General features: G+C 41.2%; 1 protein-coding gene across 3 annotated transcripts; it reads left to right on the forward strand.

The window, feature by feature from the left end:
* The first annotated feature begins 354 nt into the window (after window positions 1-354).
* SINHCAF (SIN3-HDAC complex associated factor) lies at window positions 355-27,116 on the forward strand. 3 transcript variants are annotated; one of them, XM_037020349.2, is made up of 6 exons: window positions 355-552; window positions 14,104-14,251; window positions 15,534-15,633; window positions 17,196-17,322; window positions 22,044-22,194; window positions 25,053-27,116. In XM_037020349.2, exons 1-6 carry the CDS (start codon window positions 372-374, stop codon window positions 25,210-25,212), a joined length of 867 nt encoding a protein of 288 aa, XP_036876244.1. In that variant the 5' UTR covers window positions 355-371; the 3' UTR covers window positions 25,213-27,116. The 3 variants fall into 3 exon arrangements, with proteins under 3 accessions (XP_036876244.1, XP_073080069.1, XP_036876245.1); XM_073223968.1 differs by lacking the exon at window positions 355-552 and adding an exon at window positions 813-835; XM_037020350.2 differs by lacking the exon at window positions 355-552 and adding an exon at window positions 2,311-2,464.

Here is a 27,116-nt window from a genome sequence, read left to right on the forward strand (position 1 = left end):
TTTTCGAAACTATTTTTCAACGCAAAACGGTGCACCCCAAGAACTTCAGGGTAGGAAAGCAAGTTCCGCAGCGCCGCGTTCTCCTGGGTTGGTATCCTTTCCGCCTTCCCGTCGCGCCACGCCCCCTTCGCCACCGCCCGCAGTCAGGGGGCGTTTGTTTACGTGACGTCATCCGTAGTAAGCAGTCCCCGCCCCCGTTTCCCTCTGGCAGCCGCGTTTCCCGCGCCGCGCGCTTCTCCCCTTAAAAGGACAATAGCGGCCCCGGGGGCGCGCGCGGTCGCCGGGCCTTCTCCCCTCCCAGCCCTGGACGCGCGCGCGCGCCCGTATGCAAATAAGCTCGATTCAGGAGAATTTTGTACGGGGAGCCGCGCATGCGCAGAGGGAAAGCGGAATCTACACCTTCCCGGCCGGCGGTAGCAACTGCAGAAGTGCAGGAGACAATCTTGCAGGACAAGGCGGCGGCGGAGGAGGGAGCGACCGGAGGGGGGTTGGCCTGGCGTGCACTCCGCACCCCGGGAACGTTAGTGCGCGTGGAGCGTCTGCTTTTGGAAGGTGAGTGCCTGGAACCATTACTCTGGTGCGAAACTGCCTCCCGCGGCTTTGATTGCGGAGTGCTCTTTCCTCTCTCGCCTCCCCCACCTCCCGGCCTCTCCGCACACACACGCCCAGGAAGTTTTGTCTTGGAGATGGCATCGTTTGGAGCGCTCTTTTCGCGATCCTCAGACCCTCCGATTCTTCTGGAAACACATGTTTAGGGTGTCTTTTTTAACTGGGGAGGGGTATTCGAGGCAAACCGAAAGTCTTGGTGGGGGCCGCGAGGGGAGCCTGGCAACGGGTGAGGAGTCGCTGGAGTTGAGGGCTCCGCGTTGAAGGTGACAATGCCTCCTCGCGGGCGTAGCTCCCTGGCGAGGAGGAGCCCGGTGGCTGCGAGGCCCGAGGGGAGGACGCCTGGGTGGCAACCGCGGAGGCCCCCGGGTCGCGCCCCGCCGGGGGCGCGCGCCGCGGGGGTGCTCGGCGCCGTTGGGGCCCCTCGTGGTGGAGTTGATGGCAGCCCCCAGCGCGTGTTTGATAACGGGGAGGACAATAAGCGCCATTCGCCCGGCGACTAAGTTGCCGTCGCCTCGCGAGCTGGCGGGCGTGCGGGGCTTGAGGCCGGCCTTTGGGGTGCACGCGGCCTGGCGACGCCGGCCCGACTCCGGAGCGATGCGGCTGCGACAATGAGAGCGACACGCGGCCGCTCGCGAGCAGCGCGGCTCCCGGCGGCCGCGCCCAGGCGGCGCGTCCGGTCGTCTGGGGAGCCCCAAGTTCTGCGGGCGGCCGTTCACCTGTGGCGTGGATGGGGGCGCCACGGCGGCGGCTCCCCGGGGCGGCCGTGGGCGGTTGGGACGGCCCGGCAGCGCGAGGGGGCGCGGGCGCGGAAGGAGGGCGAGAACTCGGGGCTCGGCTTTTTGTGCCGAACGTGCCAGCACGTGCTCGGGGCTGCGACCCCCGGTCTGCCCGAGCGCCCCGCTCCGGCCGGCGGCGAGGTGCGGGCGCTGTCGGGCCGGCCGGCCGGCAGGACAATGATTTGCCGATGATGGCGTCCTGCCAGTTTAAAAAGCAGAGTGAAAGTCGCCAACTCCCCTCCGGTGCGGGGCGGGCAGGCGGGCGTTCCTCGCCACGGACTGCGCGGAACTCGGACTGAAAGGGCTCGCGGCTGCGGGGAGGGCGGAGGGCAGGGCCGCGGGTCTCGCCCCCGAGAAACAATCCGACATCGCTGGTGCTGCGCGTAGGCAGCGCCCGGCCGGACAAAACAAAGAGCCGCATGTGCGGGTGCGGGCCCCGCCGTCGCTCGGGGCGGCCGCCGGGTGCGGGGCCGCGCGGCCCGGGCCCCCCGAAGTTCGGGCGAGTCTCGGGAGGGGCTTGTGCCTCTCGGCCCGTCGCGGGCAAACTTTGGCGGAGCTACTTGTGCGAGGCGCCCTGTTGGCGCGGGGGAGGCGGCGCGCCCCGCGCTCCGGGCGGGGAGGGGGCGGCGGACTCGCGGCCCCCCGCGCTGGGCCCGGGGCCGGCTGCGCTGGCCGAGCGGCCGGGAGAGCGGGGGCCCCCGGCCCTCGGCCCGACCCCCGCGGCCCGGAGCCTGCGTCTGGGAGGTCTGCGGATTCGCCTTTGAAGTCGCACTGTTGCCATGTTTGAATTACGTCAGGGCAAAGCCATGAGGAGGAACAAGCCCCGGCGGCGCGGCGTGCGGGAGGCGCGGCCTGCGGGAGGCGCCGCGCGGGCGGGCGGGCGCGGGGCCCGTTGTTCCGGCGCAGGTGAGGCGGGCGGCTCGCCTCGCGCGGCCCTCGCCCCGGCGAGCGGCCCTCCGCGCGAACTTTCTTCGCGAGCCGAGGAGTTTGTTTACCGACAAGCCCGCCGGGAGCGTTTCTAGCTGCCGCCTCGGTGCGTCTCCCCGGCCGCCGCCGCCGCCGCCGCCGTGGGCCCGCGGGTAAGCGGCGTGGGGGGCCCGGGGGCGGCGGGGGGACGCGGGCGGCGTTCGGCCGCTCTCGGGGCGACGGGCGAGCGCGGCGAGCACCCCCACCCGCGGCCGGGCCGCGCCCGCACGCCCGGGGCCCCAGCCCCGACGACGCCCGGGGCCCCACTGGGGAAGTTTCGGGGCTCCCGGCTGCCCTACAAAGGGAAGTGAGGACTGGCCGAGCGGTGCGTGCCGCTGTGGCCTTTGTGTTTACGGGCAGGAGGGGACCCGGTGGGGGCGAGGCTTGTTTTGGTGGGGGCGTTGGTTTCTCGGGGTGTAGGGCGGCGCAGCGTGTTCTCGTAACTGTGACCCTTGTAGCGTTCTTTGTGTTTTTTTCTTGCTCTAACCTTGGATTGCCACAGGCACTCGGAAGACTGGGAACCAGCCACTGTTTAGCCAAACATGGACCCCGTGCGAGACAGATCCACCCCAGCAGCCCCTTCCTCTCCCCGTTGTTCTAAGGAAGGTCAAGAAAATTCTCCCTTCTCCCGTTTTTCTCTCAGTAATTAAACATAAATTTGACCTTGTCATTAAAAGTGCACTGAAAGCACCTGTTTTTGAACTGGAGTTTGCCAGACTTACAAAGCCTTTTAATAATTTATATTGCAAAACTGAACACGTTTATTAGTTGCTCAATCTAAATAAATTAAACCTTCGTAGTTTGTTTCTGGTGGAGTTGGAGAAAAGCCTGATGGCAGTTAAAGCATTTGGTGATTTAGGGAATGGGGGGTCTTTCTTGGCCCTAAGTGTGTGTATGCCTGGCTCGTGGATCTTAGGATGACCTTGAAGAAGCCGTCACGCAGGGGGAGTTGGGCCTTGGGAGATTTTATGTGGGGGATGGGGAGGAAAAGGGTCAGGGGATGACACACGGTAATAGCCAGCTAGCCCCGCTGGCTTCTTCCTAGTTCCTGTGCACTGGGGTTGACCTTCTGGTTATCCTCTTAGATTTTATTTTCAAGCTAACTTTTTTTTTTTTTTTTTTCCGGTATGTGGCCCCAGGCATAGCTGAGATCGTTTGACACATGGGTGCTTCTTTGGTATTTGGGGTTTGCCTGCAGTCTAGACATCTGATAAGCAGCACCGTGTCTGTTGCTTCTTTCCTGATTTCTCCTTCCTTTGGGTCATGTTTCAATGTTAGAATCTAAAAGTGGTCATTACTGAAAAATAATGGTGTCCTTAGATGCCACACCCAAACCAAGAAATCCATACAAGTCAAAATCCATTTTGTGTTATTCATTGCTTTGTTACTAAACACATTTCTTCCAAGTTTTGGTTGACCAAATTACAAATACCTAAAGGCAACCAATATTAGTAACTGTACATTTGAAGTGAATAGAAAGAACATGTCAAGAAAAAAATGAAAAACTTTGGATTAAACAATTTAGGGCAGTTATTTCTCTACGTCTTGTATTTAAAATGCATATGAGGTGCTTTGCAAATAACACTGAGGTTCTTTGGTTTTCTTAATATTTCATAACTGAGTTACAGCTAGAATTTTAATATACTGGGAAATTTCAAATATATAGAGCTTAATAATTTTTTTTGAATATCAGATGGTATGTGTGATGGAGATGACGAGTTGAGAGTAGGAAAGGCACACAATGTCTACTGCCTTCTCTTTGCATTACTTTGTGGGAGGCTAGAGATGAAAAGTTCACTACACGGTTTATTCTAGAGCCTTGGTAGGCAGCAGGCCTCAAGGCTGCTGTGTTGCACACTATTCTTAATTCAGTAGATCTGGAACATGGATGGTCAATTGTTTTCCCCCAGAGTTGTAATCAGGCTCTGGGAAAACTTGGCTCATGGGGCCCAAACTGAGCAGATTTCTATGTCAGACAAGCAATTTGAGGCTGATTTCCATATTAAGTAAGTTTTTCACTGGGGAAAATTTAAGCTTATATGAAGTCTAAACTACGTAAGCTGTTAGGAGTAGAAATGAATTATTTTTTCCCATGCAGACAGTAGGTTGCTTTAAAAACATGACATTTTCTTTTTTCCTTAGGGAGATGCTAGGAATAAAACAGGCTGAGAAGGAAGGGAACACATTTGTTGAGGCACTAGGTTAGTTCAGAAATCCCTGGGGTTAGAATGCCTAGGTTCCAAAGCTGTGATCATGTTAAATAAGTCACTTTGTGGTCTGGTTTTCTCATCTGAAAAATAGCAATAATAAAGAATACCTAGTTCATAGAGTTGTAAATGAGCAGGTAATGTGCTTGGTAAATAATGGATGTTGTCCTCACTACTTGGGGAAGCAGACATTTTACAGAAGACAAAAACTGAGGCCTGGGTCAGTTACGTTGCTGGAGGAAATACTCGGTAAATGTTGAGTGGAAAGAATGAGTGTCTTTGGTCTCCTCCCCCACCTTCAGAAACTGGTTCTGGGCAGACACTGCCTTTCAGCTCCTGGTTGCCCATCCAGTTCTGATTCAACCATTTTGCATCAAAAAAGTCCTATGGAAATCTAGAAAATCCCATTTTCTTCCTGATTTCTCCTGTCTGCAAGAGTCCTGGATAGTTTCAATGCTGGGAGGTGGGAGTGGTTTATAAACTGAAAATATTTTGCTGTTAATTGGTTGCCCAGTTTCTATTTACATTGAATCTGTAGCTAAGGTTTCCTGTATTATGGAAATTACCTGGAAATGTATCTACTCCAAAAGAAGGGGAGTTTGTTTCCAAGGGAGGGAGGTTCTCTTTTTGCACCAGAAATACATAAGTCACAGGCACATTTGCTATGACACATTCAAGTAGAAAATTTGCAATTGAATTAAAATAATTCATTTCTAGCTTTGTATTTAAGTTGTTGCCACGTATTATTTTAGGTCTGATTTGGCTTACATTCTTTTAATTGCTTGTTAATGTATGCTGAGTTTAAATTGCTCTATTTTTTTTAATTGTTTTATTTTATTATCGGATATTATTGTTAATCTCTTACTGAGCTTAATTATAAAGTTAATCAGAGGTATGTATGTGTAGGAGAAAACATAGCGTAATAGAGTTTTGTACAATCTGCAGTTTCAGTTATCCCCTGGGGTCTTGGAATGAATAACCCATGGATAAGGGGGAACTATGATATATAACTGATACAATCTTTTTTAAAGCTATTGTATAGAGAGAAATAAAGGTACTGTGGAAAAGAGAAGAATTGACAGTAAAACAAAAGGTGTTCAGTTAAGCCACTAAATTTCTCAGATTCTTGAATGGCTCTCTACTGCTTACAGAACATAAGATACAGGGCTCCTTGGCAGGTGACAAAGCCCTTGAAATCTGAGGGATGCCCTTCTGTTACACTCTTCTACTCTTTTCCTTATGCTTACAATTGTGCTGTAGCAAGACTGATTTAGTTTAAATTGCTCTTATTTTGAAAACTCATTTCACCCTACACAATTCTAATCCCTTCCTTCCTCCCACAAGCCTGCTTGAAATAAGCAATAAATGTTTTTTCTGCTAATTGTTGTGAAAGCATTGAATTGTTTACTACTAATCTTCTCCAATTAATTCATTTGATTTACATTTCCTGGAAATCTTTAAACCTCACAGGTTTTTTCCCCCCATAAAGTCTGTAGACTTGATTGTTAAAGAGAAGTGACTATTCAAATTACCAGTTTTTTATTTCACATCTTCGTTGTAGGCACCATTTCCTTGCCTTTAAGAATACATTCAGGTCTATTTTGTCTACACCACTCTTGGGGTATTTTGCAAATTCCACTTTTTTCTGTGTACTATGTACAGTCAACACCTGGTTGTAATATGAAACTTGGTTCCTGCCCTACAACAGTTTATCATTGAGTAGAGGAGATAATACAGTGAATAAGTATGTGAAATCCTGTGTTAGGTGTTCTAATAAGATAATGGGAGGATTTTGTAAAACTAAATAATTCTTAAAAGAGTTTCCAAGGTTAAGGGGATGGAGCAGAAAGTATCTCAGGCAGAAATAACAATCTGAGTAGAGATGTAGCTAGTTATTAAGGTTGGTTTGGGGAATATCAGAATTGCAAGTTGGAAACAGCTGGTAGGCAGCACCAGATCCTGAAAAGCTTTGAATTTCTTGCCAAGGAGTTTAGATATTATTCAGAAACAGTACTGGTACCTTGGAAGGGTTGATTACTACTTGAACTTTAGGAAGATACCACCTGTTTGAAGGATACAGTGAGTCTGTTATGAGTTTGTGACAGGAGTTGAAGCAACACGATGAGGGACGGAATCAGCTGGGATGGGATGGGCTTGAACCAGAGAAGTGCAGAAAGGAGGAAAGTCTCCAAGGACTTTGTAGTGGACAGTGGTGTGGCCATGCAGAGGGTGAGAAGGGAGAGAGCGCAGTTGACTTCCAGCCTATTTTGTGTGACTGTGGATGATAACTGAGATCAGTGAACACAGAAGAACATGTTTGGAAGAGAAGATTAGAATACAGTCCATTCAGTGCATTTAAAGGTCTATTAGATTGCCAGCCCTTGTGTTGGTGCTTTATGGATATTACTGAGAGTTGGGATTTATCCTTATTTTATAGGTGAGGAAATAGAAAAGGATCTGAGTTCATTGAATGTTCCTGAGGTTTGGGTCAGAACAAGTGTGTACTGCAATACCCCCTTCCTTAACATTTTTGTCCGCTTGAAAATGGGAGAACAGCTTCACAGAAAGGAATATTGTCCAGTTTCATGCCCTTAAAGTCTACCTGAAAAGGTTAATTTCCTCTTTTCCCACAGACCTGGGTTTAAAAGAAGACCTTCCAAGATCAAGAGTCTATCCTCACTTTAAGTTGTTGGACATGTCCTGTGACAGAGTTTATATTATTCTTTAATGTGAAGTCTTATAAAGTCAAGGAAATAAAGGGTATACATACACTGGTATTTTCATACTCTTGTTTCACAGCATCCCTGGAAAGCAGAAGTGAGATTACAGCCACTCTAATATTACAGAGGGTCAAATAAAATTAGAAGTGACTTCCTATTAAATTGTAAAGACAAAGCAGAAAATGGGCTCCAACTTGACTTGTTACAGTGCCTTTTTCACCAGACTCGAAATAATTGTATTTCCTAACTCGTAATCATCCCTTAAAACAAATACACACCATCTCTCCAGCCTTTACAACTTTCTTGTCCCTTGGAATCGCTCTTAATATCTAGAATTTAGAATTAGGATACCGAGTATTTTTTCACACTACTAAAATGGGAGGACCTAGCATTTTGTTTTCAATAATATCTAGAACTCAGAGATGTGTGTGTGTTTTAAGGCTGCTATTTCACCTGAAGACTTATTTCTGATGAGTTCTAGGCTCTAATGCTAAGTGTGGATTCCATAGGCAGCCACCGTTATAAATACAGTTTCTCAGAGACTGGGTGGGGTGCATGTTTGGAGAAGGTATTGACAGACAAGTTGGGGTCTACCACCCCTTTCTTAGTTTTCCTTCAGGCAGGTTTAAATTTGTCCCTTAACAATAAAAAAAGGAAATTCAGAACTTTTGATGCTGGGAGATGGGCTCATCATTTAGAAGTAGATAAGAGGAAATAATAGTATTTAATTGCTCCATGGCTCTCCGTAAGCTCCGAGTAAACACATCTCATTGTTGGGGAAAACTGCAACCAAGCGCCTAGCACGGGGAGGACACAAAACAGTTTTATTTGACCTTTTTGTGTAGAGTGTTGCTCCAGTTACACTACAGTGTTTACTGGATGCTGTACTCATATGTGATTAAAGATAGCCTACCATTGACTAAAATGGTGTGGAGGGTGGCATTACCAGTTAACAGCAACTCAAGGTTGCTCATAGCTTTTCAGCACAAGGGCTTTTCATGTTTATTTCTCTTCCTTTCCCATCATCCTGTCATTTAAAGTTCAGCTCTAAAGAAATGGATCGCTTTTGCTGCAAAGTTGTCTTTGGTTGCTTGGGTCCTTTGTCTTTGCTCATTGCTGCTTCCTTCCCGCTCTACAAACCTTTTGCTTGTTTCTGCTCTGCAGTTTCCTTCCCATTCTGCTCTGTGTCTATTCTAATCTTACTGGTCCATTCTGTACTGTCTCCTGTGGAGTGTATTTGCTAACGTGCATCTCTCTCTCTGTAGGTCTTTGAGGAAATTTAAGTTCTCTGGGCTTTTTCAGATTCCTCTTCAGTGAAGTCAAGGTGTGATGATAACTAAGGTATTGGGGTGTGGCACTCCTGCTGGAAAAAATAGCTTATAGGAAAAACGAAAGTAAGCTTCCTTAATTCTTGCACTCCTCAGGCAGTCACTAGTTACTAGTTTTTAAAAGTTCATTTTGAAAGCCAGTTTGTGTTAAGGTCCCATTTTAGAAACATACTGTGGGATTAGACTCTCTATTAATTCAACTTGCTTACTTCACAGAACAGGATATCTCCGCTCTTCCCTCCCTGCACACGTCAGACATCTACTGCATTCTTTTTAGGGCTGAAATGGTATTCTGTAGTATGAAGACACCATAGTTTAACCAGTCTGAGAATTTATGGACATTTAGGTTGCTTTCATAATCTTGTATATTTTTTAAGTGTAGGCCAGTTGGTTTTTAGAAAGAAAAAGTGATGATTAGAAAAAAAAAAGTGATTAGAAGCTCTAGGGTTTTGGTCTACTGAAAACTAAAAGCACTTTAATTTAGGAATACTTAAATTTGGGAGGTTGCAAGGATGGTATGGACAAATGTGAAATTAACCATTAAGTTGATTTGTCACCTTTGACATATTTCCTTCTGAGTTTTCCTCTATCTAGTCCATCCAGTGGCATTTTTGAGTTTTGAAACGTATTTTTGAATATAAAAAAGCCTTTACTTCCCAGAAGGAATTTAGAAAGTGGAACTGGGAAAGTTAACTATATTGGAGGAACTATTGGTGTCCTTCAAAGCATACCAACTAAGGTAAGCCTAAATCTATTTAAATAAATTTGTTACATTTATCATAACAATAACCTGTCCTTTTCCTGAATGTTGAATTAAAACCCTTATAAGATTTGAAAGACAAACTACTCTGCAGAATTAAGTTCTTCACCTCATTGTACCTAATTCCATATTAAGAAGGTTACTGAAAACTCTAAAATTTGCATTTCCTAGTTGGAGCTTAAAATCAAATATTGCTAAAATGTATGAGATCATCTTTAAGTTTAGAATTTAAGTTTGCAATTACCAGAAAATTTTCTTAAATAGCATCCTTTCTGTATTGGTTACTGTGGTGAAAGATTCCTTTCTTTCCCATTTATATCACATTGCACTCAGTAAACTTCCCTTATGTGTGTTGAATCACGTGTGAAATAAGACCTTGTCCTTGCTCTTGGGCTTCATACTCTGATTGGATTGGATCAGAATTGGCCCCTTTAGATCTTTGACACACAGTGGTTATTCCACCCTTTCCTTGCCTCAATACTAACACTGCCATCCCCTGCTTTTCATTAAGTTGACCATTAGATTTATTTAAATTTAAAGTAGAAGAAATCTCAACAAATCGAACAAAATGTTTAGACTTAATAGTTGGATTTTTAAATATTAACTTTTGTTTTTAATGTATTTTGTTCATATAATTGCAGTTATTTCTCATGGTTTTTGCTGACTTAGTTAACTAATCTTTTCAACTTTGGGAGATTGAATTTAAGTTGGACAGAACAACAATTTCTACATGGTTGATTTGTCTTTAACTGTTCGAGTATTTAAAAAATTTGTGGCTGTTTGGCTGACAGTAGCCAAAGAAATAATGTCAAGGCATTACTTTAACACATGAAGTGTTAGTACAAGTGACAACTTTTAAAAAAATTTAATCCACACATTTATTGAATACCTACTAAGTGACTGGCACTGTTTTACATGCTGAAGTTACAAAGATGAATAAAGACAGGAGAATTCCTCACTTCATCTATTTTTATTTTTAGCACAAGCTTATTGAGATGCAATTCACATACCATAAAATTGACTCTATTAAAGTGTACAATTCAGTGGCTTTCAGTATATATATATTTGTAGAGTTTCGCAACCATCACCACTGTCTACTTTTAGAAGACAAATGACAGTTTTTAATCAGCATTTTAAGTCTGTCCTGATTTTTGGCTTTTATCTTAAAGCTTAATTTCTTCTTCAGACGCACGTAAGGGTGAGGTTGTATGGGTTTCACTCTCACAGATCTGTAACTGTCCCTCAGGAAGCAGGTGGCATTAGCTCCTCTGAAAACATGGTGCTGATTGATGTGATGCTTATGAGAATAGATGAAGTTACAGGTAGTTTTATATAGCTCACAGTATCATTTGAATAAATGGAATAGATTGATTTGAAAGATTCATTTAATGTGGCACAAATATGGGACTAGGAAGGAAGTATTCTAAAGAGCTGCCTGGTTTTTTGAAATAATAGAAATCCCAAGTTTAAAGGCATGTTGTGCCTTGTGCCCACCTGCCACCCTCTCAAAATATGTAGGACTTTGGTTTGAGCCATTTTGTGCCCCTAGTTCCCTCTGGAGGTTAGGTAGGGTATTTGTTGTTTTCAAAACATTAGTGGGGTCCATAGATGTTGTGAAAATAGTTTCAGTTAATCTCTGGGCTCTCCAAAGCTCAAAATGGTTAAACACCAACTACTGCTTTAACTGGGTTGCTGTAAACAAAGCCCAAAATGAAACCCCTGTGTATTTCCTGCAGATTCCCAGGTGCCTCTCGAGTGAGTGTGGGAATAAGCTCAGAAAGGGTTTAATAGGTTTATTAAGTAATCATCCATAAAAAGGTTCATGGGCCACTTGTGTGTTGCATCAGGACAAGTGCCTGCCACTTCACTGCGCTTAGCACCGCCTGGAAGAGGGTGGGCTGTAGGATTTACAATCCCTCTCAGATATTTAGGCAGAAGAAATAATGTCAGGACAAACATAAGATCACAGCTACCTAAAGTTCTATCAGTCAGAAGGCAACAGGCTATTTTATTTACGCTGATGTCTAAGAAGACTGTTCCCAAACTGAAGAGTGGCATCCCTTGTGGGGACTTGGGTAAGTTTTGTGGAGATCCCCACCAAACAAGAAAACTGTACTGAAGATAAATACTTGATGCAGAGTAGCTGCTGATGAAAGGGAGAGTCAGTGCTGAGCTGTGGCCCAGGCGTTCCTTCACGGCTTGCGGGCGTACTGACCGCAACAAACGATGGCTTCTTGGTCAAACCCAGCCTCAGTGAAGGTAGTTTTCATCTTGGAGATGATCTGAATGCCATATAGTTGGGATGGCAGTTTTACTTGTGGGGAGGGAAGGGGATGGTGAGGGTAGAGATAGTAATCTATCTGTTGTAATAGGATTTTGTCTGTGTGTTCATGGAATGAACTGGCCTTTCTGGCTGTACTTCCTTTGTCCTTGCTGGGAAGGGAGGCTGAAGTTTCCTAGAGCTATTGATGGAGCCTGGCAACTGTAAGAGGAACTGTGGACTTTCGACCTTGATGGGAGTGGAGGGTGTTGGGGGGAATTTGGAGAGCCTGCAGTTTGGTAGGAGGACTAGAAAGACTTTACATTTTTGCCTCACAACAGCAATGGGCAAATTAAAGCAGTAACTATTATTTCCGTAGCACTTCTTTTTTTTTTTTTTTTTTTGAGTTTGTAAGTTTTTTAATCTTTCTGACTTGACCAATTTTTAAAAAAAATTTTTTTCTTTTGATATCATGAATGTACGATTACTTGAACAACTTTATGGTTACTAGACTCCCCCCATTATCAAGTCCCCCCCACATACCCCATTACAGTCACTGTCCATCGGCGTAGTAAGATGCTACAGAATCACTACTTGTCTTCTCTGTATATACTGCCTTTCCTGTGTCCCCTCCTCCCCCCCATGTGTTAGCACTTCTTTTTTAAAGTTTCCGTAATCCTGTGCCATTTGGTATTATTTTTTCCAAAGCAACACATGACTATTTTCTTCAACAGGCAATTTTCTTTTCATTTATCGTGTGGGTTGTTAGACTGAAATGTTTTGCCTTTTTTCACAGGCCTTGCTATATTTCTTGCCTACTATAGAATACCTTCCTTATTTATTTTCCTCTCAAGAAAATCAAATTCCCAAGTATTTCATTCGATAAAAACAGTTAACTTAATCTACTAGGAATATTTTGTTTTCTTGCTTTACCAGTTCTTAAATTTTGAAGTTAACTGTTACTTAGACATAACTGTTGAAATGCAGCAGTGGTCTGCTGCCCCACCCCGTCTCCCTCCTTTGCTTGCCTCCCTTACCAAGGAGGAAAGAACATGATGTACAATAGGAAAGCGGTAGTGTTTAGCTAATTATTTGCTGATAAAATCTGTTTGAAAAAACAAATGATGTCTGTGTTTCAGAAACCCTCAATCTCTTTCACACACACAGAAACAAAAAGCCTGTATATTTGGTTATTTCTCTGAATCACTTTTATACATAGTTTAGTTGCTTTGGTTCACCAACTAGCATTGGAATGGAATGGGGTCAAGATCATCCATCCTAAAACAAATATTTGTTTTACTCATTTATTTGAGTATATTCCTAAAAGAACTTTAAAGGATGGTGCTGTGCAGTTATAACTTAAAACTATGGACACAAATTAATTGGTACTAATAATTTTCTCTTATTGATGCTTTATATAATGCTTTTGTGATAATTTGTAGTTGTACCCTTAACACATACACACACATACCCCCTCTGGACTTACCCTTTGGACTTTTCTGTATTCGTTGCCCTTTTATCCCCTTTCTTAGACCAGATACTCCAGTGAAGTTGGCCCTTGGTTTGGATATTTTTAATTAGAGCTAAGGTGCAAATTTACTGCCAGCTACATTTTTGCTGTCTAAGGGCTCTTCCTTCCCTTGCTTGATGTTGAGCCTTTTTTGATCATGGGAATCACCTTATCTTACTGTACATTTCTTGGTCATCTGCCTCTTGTTATTAACTGCTCACGGAGCCTCAAAGAAGAACGCCGAAAAGGAGTTCAACTGAGGGGCAGACCTCAGGCAACAAGAGCTCATCCTCAATTTGTCTTACTGATTAATGAAATTATTACTGAATTCTGACCTTGGATTCTTGTGAATTTTACACCCTCCTTTCAGCAGTTTCAATTCAGGGCCAGCTTGCCTGCTTAGAACTTCCCATTTATCACAGAAGAAATCCCCCCTCTCATTTCCCATAGTTCTGAGCATTGTGGGTTGATGCATAGTGAGTGAGCTACTTGTGTGCTTAGTATCAAATAGTGATCTTGGTAAATGCTCAAAACTTCCCCAGAGGGGAATTACATTAATGCAAAGGTGCAAAATTAAAGGCATTGCCTTAGCTTAAATATTAGGACGTGTCCTTCATTGTGTATGATTCCATCATTTTATAGGATTTTGGGGGAGTCTGTTGTATTTTCTACTTAAAATTTTGCTTTAAAAAAAAATGCTTCCCTTCCTCCACTTTTAAAACAAGTGTTTGTAAGGAGGGTACAAGGAGGTAGTCGAGGGCTTGTTAAACAACTGAGCTATTCTGTGTGTTTCATACTGCTTGCAGTTGTACTGCTGTCAAAAATGGAGGTGGATCCAGGAGGTCTTCACCAGAACCTGTTGGTCCTGGAATACCTGGTTGCTGCTGGGGGTGGGTAGAGCAGAGCTCCCCTTTAGTGGTCTCTGGTATAGCCCTCAACAAAGCTGTGTCCATTCTTCGCTTTACAGACTATTGCTCAGAAGAGAAGATGTTTGGTTTTCACAAGCCAAAGATGTACCGGAGTATAGAGGGCTGCTGTATTTGCAGAGCTAAGTCCTCCAGTTCTCGATTCACCGACAGTAAACGCTATGAAAAGGACTTCCAGAGTTGTTTTGGGTAAGATCCAACTGATACAGAGGTGTCATTTTTTAATGTTTGTTCTTAGAGTGAAAAATATCCCAGCATATGGAAATATTTTCCAAGCAAGGGGACTGGTTGGAGCAATGTGCTAATAATTAAAATCACTTATATTCAAATCTAGGCTTTTTTAAGACCCTTGTGCTTAAATATTGACAGGCTTTTTTCAGGAACTAGCAAATTAATTGTGAAGCCCCTTGTAGGTAAAACCAAACAAACCCTTTTCTTGTTAACTTCAGGATGTATAAAGAGATTTTCAAAATGCTACTTTTATTCTTATTTTAAAATAGCTGTCCTCCAACAGTTTTCTGTCTTTTGTATTGTTTTTCTAAATCATTGAAATACATTTTAACCCAACCTGCTGAGGATACTAACAAGACATAATGTTCTGTCTTGAAACCTATCAGATTATGGTAGCTTTTTATAATTTTGTTTCTCATTTATCCTTGGACAACAAACGTCTGATTAATAAAATGGAATTTACTTTTCAGCAAATGCTTGATAAAATATTAAATGTTGAACCATTATCCCATGTTAGAAATTAATTTCACCACTTTTTCTTATCAAAACATTTGTTGATTATTGTTAATCCTGGACTTCAGTTATTTTGAATGTTGACAAAAAAGTCTCCAACAAAAAAGTCTCCACCAACGTGGCCTTCTTTAAATTAAAATTTTCTCAATGTATTTATTTCCAATTTTATTCATAATAAAAATCAGTATTTTTCTTTTTGTATTTACAATACAGGGAAAACGTAGTAAATCAAAGTTCCTCAGTATAATTAAAAAACAGCTTGGTGATTAGTCCTATAGATCTTCCCCTCCATGCAGATACAATAATTTTTTATAAGTTACAATGCCTCTCTGGTTTTGTTTGTTGTGAAACTAGAGCATCAGGACACATTATTTTACTTAAAGGGTAGCATTTTGTTGCTTATGAAGTGCCTACACATTTCAAGAAAGATTAATTTGACAGCATCGTTTAAAACCATGGTGACTAGGATCTTAGATCTTAAATTCTAATTTTTAATTTTAAAAACATTCTTTAAAATGACTAATTATAGTACACTGACTTGGTCTAAAAGTTATATTTCCTAAATATATTACAGTAACAATTGGATTATCCAGGACAATCAGAAATAGCATATATAAACTATAAATAGTTTTTCTGAAAGAACTGTACTCATATGAACTATTTAATGATGATAATCTTTATTATTATCTGTGGACTCTTTAATAATAAAGGTTTGATTTCTTACCAGGTTGCATGAGACTCGTTCAGGAGACATCTGCAATGCCTGTGTCCTGCTTGTCAAAAGATGGAAGAAATTGCCAGCAGGATCAAAAAAAAACTGGAATCATGTTAGTTCATCTTTCATCTTACCTTTATACCTCTGTTACATCCAAAGTAACAATTTTCTTCCTAATTAGGAAGTAATATGTCCATAGGGTGAAAAAGTTTGAAAAAAATAAAGGAAAACATTAGCTGTTGCTCAAATATGAATCACTTAACCTTTTGGCATGTTTCAGAGCAAACTAGCTAGCTCAGTGTGACATTTCCCTAAGGCTGTATCCAGTATCGCCAAATTGGAGATTCATAGTACATTTCACATATTTTTTAGATTAACCTAGAAATTCCTAGAGTTTAGTAGACATGGATCCTTTTTTCATTTGTTAGGAGAACCTTTATCCCAACTCCTGTGGGTACTACCAAGCACATGCATTCAGCATCAGAACTGGATTCGAGTCCTTCCTTCACCGTTTATAAGTGGTGAACTTTGAGCAAGCCACATTTATGTATAAAGTGCAAAGATAATTGCTGTTTCCTAGAGCTGCTGTGAGAATGTATGTAACACATCATAATCCCTCAGTTACATGGAAGTCACTGTTACTCTCTGTGTTTAATCTAGTTGAGATCAAACTGGTATGTAAATGTGTGTTGTTTGCCTGTTCACTTTATGATGATACTAGATTCTTGACAAAATAACTTTGGATGACCAGAACAGCGTGGTTAAGTCTTACTTAATCCTTCTATATGCTAGCTCTCAGGAGATGCATGACATGTATGCAGATTGTTTTTAATCAGGTATTTGTTTACTCATTATCTTTTCTCCTACACTAGCCTTATACTGTCCTTTGATGATAATCTTGCATTATTATGATAGGTTTCTGTAGATCTGTTAACATTTAAAAAAGTGAGTTTTTCTGTAATTAATACATTATCTGGAGAAAAATCCAAATTGTGGTTTTGAAGTGATGGCGACCTTTTTACATAAGGGTAGAAATCTGCAAATAGAAAATGGGAATGAATGCATGAGAATGGGACCACACAGGGCTAGACTGTGGGAGAACATGCCATTGCCATCATGTAAATGACCTTAGATTAAGGTTATGTGGTGAAAGAGCATAAAGCATAGATCTGAAAACCTTGATTTGAGTCTTGACCCCTTCCCTGCCCACCCAGGGCCACTTCCTAGCCTGGTGAAATCAGGCAAAATACCCAATTTCTCATTTTCCTTCATCATAAAATTTAGAGTAACAAAAATAGCCCCCTTATGGTTTGTAGTGAAGGTAAAATAAAAGTGTATGAAGGCTTTTTGGAAAATTGCAAAACATGATCCTGGAGAAACTTTAGTTGTTGTTTGGCTTCATATTTCTTAACCTACTTGGGTCTCACCATACATCAATTTCTTCAAATTTTTTTGCCCAGCAGTCTCTTGGCATTGACTACTTGAAGAAAAAAAAAAACACTAGGTAAATTATTCTTTAATACCATGTGGTGATTAAAAGTGCACATGGCTGTCAAACATTCTTGAATAGAAAACTGGTTCTCAAATTTGACTCCTTTAAATAGGCATTTGTTGAGCAGGAATACAGAGGTGTCATTTTTTAAATGGTATTAAATATTCAGTATTTTCTTCCAGGTGGTAGATGCGAGGGCAGGACCCAGTCTGAAGACTACATTGAAACCAAAGAAAGTGAAAACTCTGTCTGGAAACAGGATAAAAAGCAACCAGATCAGTAAACTGCAGAAGGAATTTAAACGTCACAGTAAGTTTGATACTGATGAGTACTTAGGATAGTTGTTTTGTTTTTATTTTTGTCTGGGTGGGGCATTTGGTATGTAGGGATCATTTTATAAAAAAAGTGTTGGAATGCAATATTGACTTGGTAGAGATACTATTTTATTATTATGAAATCTTGGAACGCTACCTGATTTTGATGGAATAAAAGGACTTGCACTAGCTGGCCATTTCTTCAAACTGTGATGAGACCACTTTGACCACTCTGATTCCTTTCTTTATTGATTTTTAAAATTAAATCATTTACTTAATTTAAATTCAAATTTTAATTTTCTTGATGAATTTGTCAAGCTTGTTCACTTGATTTTATGCTTAAGGATATTGAGGCTTGGAGATGTGCAGAACAGTGTGTACATGATTAGTAGATAATCTGAGAGCAAAGCCCAGATTTTCTGGGAAGTAGCTTTAGATGTCATATCACACCTATATTCCGGTAAAGCCAGCCTCGGGACTTTTCAGGTTTAGCGGGCAGTGTGTGTTGTGAGGGATGATGGAACGAGAAAGGAATGACTAATATCAGGTCTACGGACTCTTCATAGGAAGTTGTTGGGGTGGGAGGGCACCTTAGTGGTAACTTCTCTATCTGGGAATGAGATTTCAGATTTTGAAAAGGAAATGCAGGGCATGTAATATTATTACATAACATTTGTATCACCCCCCCTCCCCCAGGGAGGCAGGAAGGGGGGGTCTGAAGCAGCACTATTAAATCAAATACATTAGTGTTTCTGCAGCAAGAATGTATGTATTCACATCTACAGGCTAGTCAGGTTTTGCTACCTAATTATATAGTTCAGGTCAGGTCAGATTTTGTGGCCACATGGGTTAGGAATAAACTGTTTCCAGAACTTTTTCCAGAACTATAGATACGGGTTGTAGATATGGGTCCTGAATTGGAATTTTCAGGATTAAAAAAAAAATCTGTGTAGACAAAATACTTTCAGTCAATGTTTGTTTTAGAATAATGGAAAAGGAAAGTTAAACTGACTGATAGGTACAGTGAGGAAAGAAGCCCTATCATCTTGAGCATTCTGGTATATGTACTGAATACTGTACATACATAATTACCTCAATATTAGGATAGGAAGTAGGGAGTGTTGATTTAACCTTGACCCAGGTGTCTTAATGAGTGGAAGCGTGAATTTGACCTTGAGTTTGTCTGAGTTGGAGCCCTGTGCTTGCTCTGCAGTAGCTGGGGTAGAAAATACAATGCCCAGGTCTCTGAAGTCCTCCCAGGTCTTCTGCTAATGTTGTGCTCTCCTCGTAAGCGGGTGTTACTAGTCCTAGTTACTACTCTGAGGATTTATGTAATCTTTGGCTAAAATATTTTGAGTATATTTATGGTAAAATAAAATTATGTGTGTCCTTTCTTAACGATGTATCACAGGGGAGGCAAGGGAAAAGACCACCTTTAACTTACCCTCCATGCTCACTAGATGCTTTCACGAACATTTGGGAAATAGCAATTTTTTCTTCTATGCCTCTTAGAAAAGAAACACTAAAAATAAATGAAGTGATACGTATCCAGTTTAAAGGTGAATGAAGCCCAGTATTAAAAAAAGTAAAAGCAAGGTTAGAGGAATTAATTATTCATGTATGTTCTTAGCCTCCTCCCTTTACTTATAGGGAAAGTGATAACCTAATTTTTGCCTTATCTAAGGGAATATGTCCAGTGTAATTTAAGATTTTTCTGATAAAGCTGTATTGTGGAGGAGTTGAACACTAAAAATAAGTCCCTTTGAAAAGGTGTGTGGGTTTGGGTTTGGGAGACTCTGTAACTGGGTTTTCTCAGGTGTGTTGTGAATTGCTAGTGTCTGTGTACGAAATAACAGTTTTGAGATAATTAGAATTTGTATACATCACCCATAAATGATTTCCCTGCCTCTGGTTAATTATTTGCTTCCATGTATTCTGCACTTACCTGACCTGTATTCCTCTTTTTTGAGATGTTCTTTCCTTTGTGGTGTACTAGAAAGGCAGTGGACCTGGAGCTTGAATGAAGATCTGGATTTGATACAGTTCCTGACACTTACAGATATGTGACTCTGATGTCACTTAACATTTAACCACATTTAACCACAATTTCCTAATCAGAGAAATGGGGATAATCAAGTAAAAAAGGGTTTTGTAAAACAAAACATTTCATTGTAACTGTTAGCCATTCTTCTTGTCATCCTTCTCTCTGAAATCCACGGTGATTTCTGGTTGCTGTAAAATAAATTTGAAAATATCTAGCAAGTCTTTGGAGGTCCTATTTTAGGCAAAGAATATTTGGGCTGAGTCGGTCCGTTCCTGTGCCTAGTGTTCTGCTTGCATGACTTTGATTATCCTCCCTGTCCAGCCTGTACTGTCTAATACCCCTTTGTGCCTTCCCAGATCCTACCTTATTTTTAAGATTTAAAAAATTGCAGATCCTTGAGGGATTTCTGAATCTACATTCTAGAAGAGTTTTTTCCCCCTAACTGCATTTGTATAGTTAGTTGTATCCTAGTATTCCAGGTATTGGATTAAACTATGTGAAATGGCTATTTTTATAGGTAGGAAATGGTCGAGTAACTGCATTTTCAAGTGGATCATAGATAGGAAGCGCTTCTTAGGGTAGTGAGCTTTGAGCTTAGAGCTGAAAAGTCTTTTAAACATTCCAGTAGACTATACAAGTCTTTGAGGATTTTGTTTCTTATGAAGTTAAGCTATTCATACATTGGAATAAAGTGAATGTATTAAAAACACTCATGGTGCTTTCTTAGGTATACCTGATTTTATGCTGTTTTATATAAACTTGTGTTACTACAAAACACTTGTGAGCTCTGTTTAGGTTTAGTCTTTTTCTTCCCATGAAGGATATGACATGGGATTTGATGTCTAGTAGATACTTAATATTTGGTTGGTTCGCTGAATTGGAGGCTTGCTGTAGCCACCTATCCTGGGAGGGGGAAGTCTTTAGCTGAAGGTAAGATGTGTGGTAGGCTCAACCACTATTTGTGATACTGCTGCTGCTGTGGAACAATAGTAGTATATATAGCCATGAAGCACAGCAACTGCATGCAGCCTTGTAAATTTATATGAAGTCTTTTGAGGGTAAATATCCTAGATGATGTTCAAATTATATTTGAAGAATTGTCTTTATTCCTTAACTGAACCAGGACCTGTGGTTTTCCCCTAGAGGTAAGGTGCCATTTTTCTTTTAGTTGCTTTCAAGGTTTTGGTCCTCAGTTTTCAGAAGGTGAGTTATGACGTGTCCTGGCACTGATTTCTGTGGGTGTATCCTCTTTGGGGTTTGCTCAGCTTCTTGAATCTATAGGTTTCTGTCTCTTGCCAAACTTGGCAAGTTTTCGGCCATCCTATTTCTTTGAGTACTTTCTCACCCTTGCCCTCTTTCTTCTGTCCTTCCGGGCCTGCAGTGACACAGATGTAGGTGTTCTGTTACAGTCCCACAGATCTCCAAGGCTCTGTTCATTTGTTTTCTCTGTCGTTCAGGCTGGATGATTTCTGTTCTTCTTTCTTGCAGTTCACTCATCGTTGCCTCTGTCCCTTCATTGTGCTGTTGAGCGCATTCACTGACTTTGTATTTCATTTATTGTATTTTTTCTTTAAAATTTCAGTTCTACTTCAATTTTTTTTTTCCTTTTTTACTGAGACCTATTTACTGAGGCAGTGTTTTCATTTGTTTCAAGTGTGTTCATGATGGCTCACTGAAGTACTTCTGTTGTGACTGCTTTATGGCAGATAAGTTATTATCTATTTGCCTCTTCATTCACTTTGAGATCTGGGTTGCAGATATGATGTGGTTTTTGATTGCATGAAACCTAGACATTTAATTATGTTATGAGACTCTGGGTCTCATTTAAATTTCTGTTGTAACCGGCTTTTTGACACTTCTCCAGCAGGAGGGTGGAGGCAGGGCACCCCCTTGTTACTGTCTGAGAAGTCAGGTTTCCCACTCTTTGTCTGAGGTGGGAGTAGCTCCTCCCGGCTGGGGGTGGGGGTGGGGGTAGGCATGGGAGGTGAGGCCCCACAGGGTGGGCTGCTCCCATTCCTCTTGGGCCATGCCGGAGGTCCTGCTTCTTTGGAGGGCCCTTCTGATACCACTGGGGGGTGTTGGGGGGCCCTCACAGCAGTCTCTCAAGGAGGGAAATCTAGGCTCTGCACTTGGTCTTTGCCAGGGTGGATTGGGGTAGGGGCCTGTTTTGTTTCTGGTATTCGGCCAAAGTAGGTTGGCTCTGTCTAGTCCGAGTCCCCCTCTTCCTGGGCTGTCCCCTCCTGGGCCTTCAGGGAGAGAGCAGGCATCGGTCCTCTTTTTTTTTTTTTGGTTGGCACCCACTGCCTGGGGTTGCTACTGCCTGGGATTTCTGAGGTTAGAAGAAAAACTAGGGGACTCACCATTGTGTTCTTCCCTGGGTCTTGAGCTCCCTGTCTGTTGGCAGCTTTCAGAGTCTTTAGGTTTGTTTTATGTGTAATGCCTGGAGTTTTTAGTTGTACGTATTAGCAGGAGGAATGGGGAGAAGTGTGTCAATACTCTCATCTTCCTGGAAGCTTAGGTCGTTTTCTTTTGGAAACATTTTAATACAGATGCCTTCAAATTAGTAGCGAATAGAAAACACATTCTTCCTTTTTCTTCTTTTTACTAACTCAGTTTTCTTACGCTGAGGCTTAGTTGTATATAATGAAATAACACATTTTTTTCTCTTGCAGATTCTGATGCTCATAGTACCACCTCAAGTGCCTCTCCCGCTCAGTCTCCTTGTTACAGTAACCAGTCAGATGATGGCTCAGATACAGAGATGGCTTCTGGCTCTAACAGAACACCCGTTTTTTCCTTTTTAGATCTTACATACTGGAAAAGGTAAAAGCAACAGAAAACCTCTTTCTAACCAGCAAACCTAAATTGTAGGCAGCAGTTTCCCACTTAGCAATGAAATGGCATTTGGTAGACAGCTGATAGTACACGTGGTTAGAGTTGGATTAAGCAAGAATTGAGCTGAGAGTTGGGTTTTTGTGTGCCTTTCCTGTTGATTTAAAAAAAGTCATGTTAGGTAACCTAAATTTCCTACAGTGGAATAGACTGGGCATTCATTCCCACTACCTCTCCCACTGAGAAAAGTAAAATGTCTAGAAATATGTATTTTTTAAGTTTTTGAAAATGCATTGATAAGTGGGCAATTAATACGGAATAACCTGAGACCAAATGCTAAGTGAATATGGGACCTCAAAGTCAAAAAAAAAAAAAAGAAGATAATGGACTAGGAAAGAGAAAATACTCAAAAGAGAAAGTGGTTAAGGATTTTCTGGTTCACAGATCCAGGAAGACTAACAAATTATGAGCAGCATAGTAAGCAATTATCTTACGGGTGAAGAAAATTGACTCATAGAATTAAAACTATAGAACTTGAAAGACAATGTAGATCTTTAAGCAGTGGGAAAATAGACATTATTTTCAAAGGAACAACAAACTCAAAGATAAGTTCACAGCATGAACAAAGGAAGCCAGAAAAGACAGATTAATATCTTGAATGGGCCAAGAGATAATAGCTGTCAACCTAGAATTATATATGTGGAGCAAAAATACCCTGTGAACAGAGGGCATAAGACTTTTGACTAGAAAAGAAAATTCAGAGTTAGCTGCCAAGCTGACCCTCAGTAATGAAAATTCTTCAGGGATTCAATTGGGAAAAGAGACCCCAGATTAAAATTCTGAAAAAGATAAGTAAACCGGCAAATATTTAGGTAAATTTAAATGAACACGGATGGTTTAAAGTGACCGTAGTTGTGGGTGTTAAAAAAAAAAAGAAATATGTAACTACAGTAATGTAAGTTAAGGTAATAGAAGTGATAGGAGTTTGCATTGTTAAGAATAAATAAATTGGATTTGATGAACTATGTAATTACTGAATAAAAATAAAAGTGTAAAAACTATGGAAGAGGGAAGGGCAGAGAGTTTAGAAATGTAAGTAATAAAACAAAATGATAATAGAAAACCTCCATGTGTTTGTAAATTAAGAAGTCATGTATCAAAGGGGAATATGTGTAATGTAAGTCAGGAAGTCTTTATAAGTAAAAAAACAACCAAAACATACTACAATTCAAAACATGAGATATGAAATCAAAGAAGCAGAGGAAAAGTTGATGCCTTTTAATGCCTCTTAGAAAAGAAACACTAAAAATAAATGAAGTGATATGTATCCAGTTTAAAGGTGAATGAAGCCCAGTATTAAAAAAAAGTAAAAGCAAGGAAATCCTCAGAATTCAGTCGAAATAAATGGAGTAGAAAACCAGTTCACAGTGAATAGGATCAGTAAAGCCAAGAGTTGTTTTTTGAAAAAGACATGACCAAAAAAAATTACTAGAGGGAAACACTGGGTCAAGGAAAAGCTACGTTCATGTATGCATGAGCATCTAAGGTAAGAAAAGAGATTTAGCTGTAGATGATGCAGAAATTTAGAGACAATAGGATATTATAAACATCTGTGTGCCAATAAATTTGAACATACAGGTAAAATAATCAGTAGAAGAAGACAGTTAACCAAAACTGGCTCAAGAAAAAAAACAGAAAACCTGAATTCTCATAATGAAGAAATTGATTCTGTGGCCAAAAAGTGTTCCCTCAAAAAATCCCAGGCCCAAATAGGCAAGTGCTAGCAAACATTCCAGAAACAAATGAATCTTGGACGGGCCATTTCAGATTACAGATGAGAGGGCACAGGCCCCAAGGCTTTTATGAAGCTAACGTAACTTGACAGAAGCGGTATATCATAACCAGATTAAATTTATTCTCAGTATTTAAGATTGGTTTAAGCATTAGAAAATGAAATAATAACAATTAGCCACACTGACAGTTTCTAAAGGAGGGGAAAAAATGCTGTCATCTGAGTGGTACATTGAAGATACTTGATAAATTTTAATGTTTCATCTCAGGGTTTAAAATCTTTTAGTAAAATTGGAATAGAAGAGGACCACATTGATAAGTAATTGGCATTTTCGAGTGAAGATAAACATGTTCCCATTTCTATCATGGCAACAACCTAGAAAGAACCTTTGGATACAGTGATATGTACAGAGTGTATGTAATAGAAATTTTCCCCTCCTAAGGAGAGTGGATGGATAAATTGTGTGTTCCCCTCATGTGCATGCTGTGAGTGAAGGTGCATACCTAATATTAAGGAGAGAATGAGATGGGGTGGAATTGGGGAAGGGCGTGCAGGGGGACTTCATAGGGAGAGACCATTTTTACACCTTAGAGTATGTGATCCATGTATGTTGTCACTTTCTAATGCATAATCTTAATGTATATTTGCTAATACTTGAATATGTTTTTATCTACTTAGTATTAAAATAAACCATTAGCTGAATCAGCCTGTTGATTGTGGCTGTTTTTCTTTCGAGACTTGGTGATTTTTGGAGGAAACGGTTTACAACTTTAGGAGCAGCCTCTGGAACCAGTGTGTTCCAGAAGCCTTCTTCCTCTTAATGCTTAATGAGATTCCAGTGTGAGATTTAAAGCACCTGGGTAATTCTTACTCCCTAGCTAATTGGGGTCCCTCTAAGGAGCCCGTTCGTTTGGAATGTGGTGAGATTGTGGAAGTGGAACCTTTCGATTGTGTCAGATTTATGGTGATGAATGTAGATTTCTTTTTCTTTTTCTTTTGTATTCCTGTTTTCCTGCATGTTAATTTATTTTGCGCTCTCTCCATTTTTTTCTTTTAGACAGAAAATATGTTGTGGGATTATCTATAAAGGCCGTTTTGGGGAAGTCCTCATCGACACACATCTCTTCAAGCCTTGCTGCAGCAATAAGAAGGCAGCTGCCGAGAAGCCGGAGGAGCAGGGCCCAGAGCCTCTGCCCATCTCCACCCAGGAGTGGTGACTGAGGTGTTTGCAGAAGGGGAACCAGAAAACCATCTACATTTTGGAAAGGAAACAGAGCAACAAAATCCTGATATTTTTAACCTGGATTACCTGCTATTCTGCCAAAAGACAATTTCTAGAATAGTTTTGAATGGGTTATTTCTCTTCCAGTTCCACAAACTCTGAAGCCAGTGTCTAGCTTACTAAAAGAAAAAAAGTGTACATAATATTTAAGATGCTGAGTATTTCATAGGAAAGCTGAATGCTGCTGTAAAGTGCTCTTTAAGTCTTTTTTTTTTTTAATCCCCTTCTAATGATTGAAACTAGGGGAATTTCAGGGGACAGAGATGGGATTTGTTGTATGATAAACTTACGTAGTTTTAGTCTTTCTATATTGAGAAGCAGTGGTTGGGGCATTTAAAAAAAAATGGCTGGCTATACTTGTTTTCCTTCATGGTAATAAATTCGCCATAACTCGGTAACATGGACTTGCCCCTAGAGGTAGTTGTTAATAATTTTGAAATAATAAGGTCTTGCCTAGGTTCTGATGATTCAAACCTGTACTACTGAATATTAAAAGCAGGACAGACTAAGCTCTCTTGCAAAAACCTTGAAGGAGTAATTTTTAAACATACAGAGAGGTAACCTGACTGTATATGTTGCATCCGTGTCACCTCCCTCCGTACTGATATTTGATAAAGACTTTATATGAAACTTGTAAAGCAGAATCAGAGTTCCTCTTGGGGAAGTGTCAAGCCTTCAGGATGAGCAGTCCTAAGTGAATAGTACCAAAGCATCACCACATGGTAGAGAACACACTATTAAAAATGTTATCTGAGAAACACGGTGTGCAAATCTTCAGGATGGCACAAGTGAAAAGGTGAATGCTTCTTGGGGCACATTTCTTAGAGGGCTTGTTGAGTGTGTAAATAATTGACTCGATTGTGTTACATGACCGGTGACTTCATTGAAAATCTGCACAATTCAGTTTTAGTTCTGGATTACTTCAGTTGACCTTTGTGAAGGTTTTATCTGTGTAGAGTGGTTGTTTGACTTGTTTTAGCCTATTAGGGTTTTGGGTTTTTTTTCACTATATTAAAGTTTAATTCTACTAAAAGAAAAGAGGTGTGTGTGAATGCTGAGTGGGTTGCTTTTGGTTTGGCTTCTTTTAGTCAGGCTTTGTCCTGATGCTGAGATACTAGGTGATAAATCCTGGTCGCGGAGCTCTGCGAGACTGAAGCCATCACTAAGAGTCTCTTACTTGAACCCAAACCAGAGTGCCCTCATTGCCTCTTTTCGAAAAGTTCAGGAACAGTATATATACCCCCATTCAGATTTCATGAGGGAGGATCAGCCTGCCTTACAATAACGTGACTCAATGCTTATTTTTGAAACTGGATTTAAAAAATTGGATGGTATAAATAATGAGTGAGCCACTTTTTATGGGCACCCTGTAGTTTTATAGTTCTTAATCTGAAACTTAAAATTTTATATTTTCTTCCTTTTGGAAAAAACTACAAGCCACCATATGCACAGACTACACAGTGAGTCGGGCCGGCTCTCCCACAGCCGTTGAGGTGTATTCCAAGAGTCCCAGCCATTACCATCTTCCTCCTGAGTTCTTTTGAAAAGGTTTTTAAATTTTTTTTGTACATTTTGGCTGCAGTATTGGTGGTAGAATATACTATAATATGGATCATCTCTACTTCTGTATTTATTTATTTATTACTAGACCTCAACCACAGTCTTTTTCCCCTTCCACCTCTCTCTGCCTGTAGGATGTACTGTATGTAGTCATGCACTTTGTATTAATATATTAGAAATCTACAAATCTGTTTTGTACTTTTTATACTGTTGGATACTTATAATCAAAACTTTTACTAGGGTATTGAATAAATTTAGTCTTATTAGAAAATAAAAGAA

Source organism: Manis javanica, chromosome 15 (genome assembly GCF_040802235.1).
Source record: "Manis javanica isolate MJ-LG chromosome 15, MJ_LKY, whole genome shotgun sequence".
In the NCBI taxonomy this organism is placed as follows: Eukaryota; Metazoa; Chordata; class Mammalia; order Pholidota; family Manidae; genus Manis; species Manis javanica.

Coding starts and splice junctions, on each gene's coding strand:
- SINHCAF (XM_037020349.2), top strand. CDS start 372: ATGCGCAGAGGGAAAGCGGAATCTACACCTTCCCGGCCGGCGGTAGCA. Junction 14,252..15,533: donor GACTTCCAGAGTTGTTTTGG/GTAAGATCCAAC, acceptor ATTTCTTACCAG/GTTGCATGAGACTCGTTCAG. Junction 15,634..17,195: donor CAAAAAAAAACTGGAATCAT/GTTAGTTCATCT, acceptor ATTTTCTTCCAG/GTGGTAGATGCGAGGGCAGG.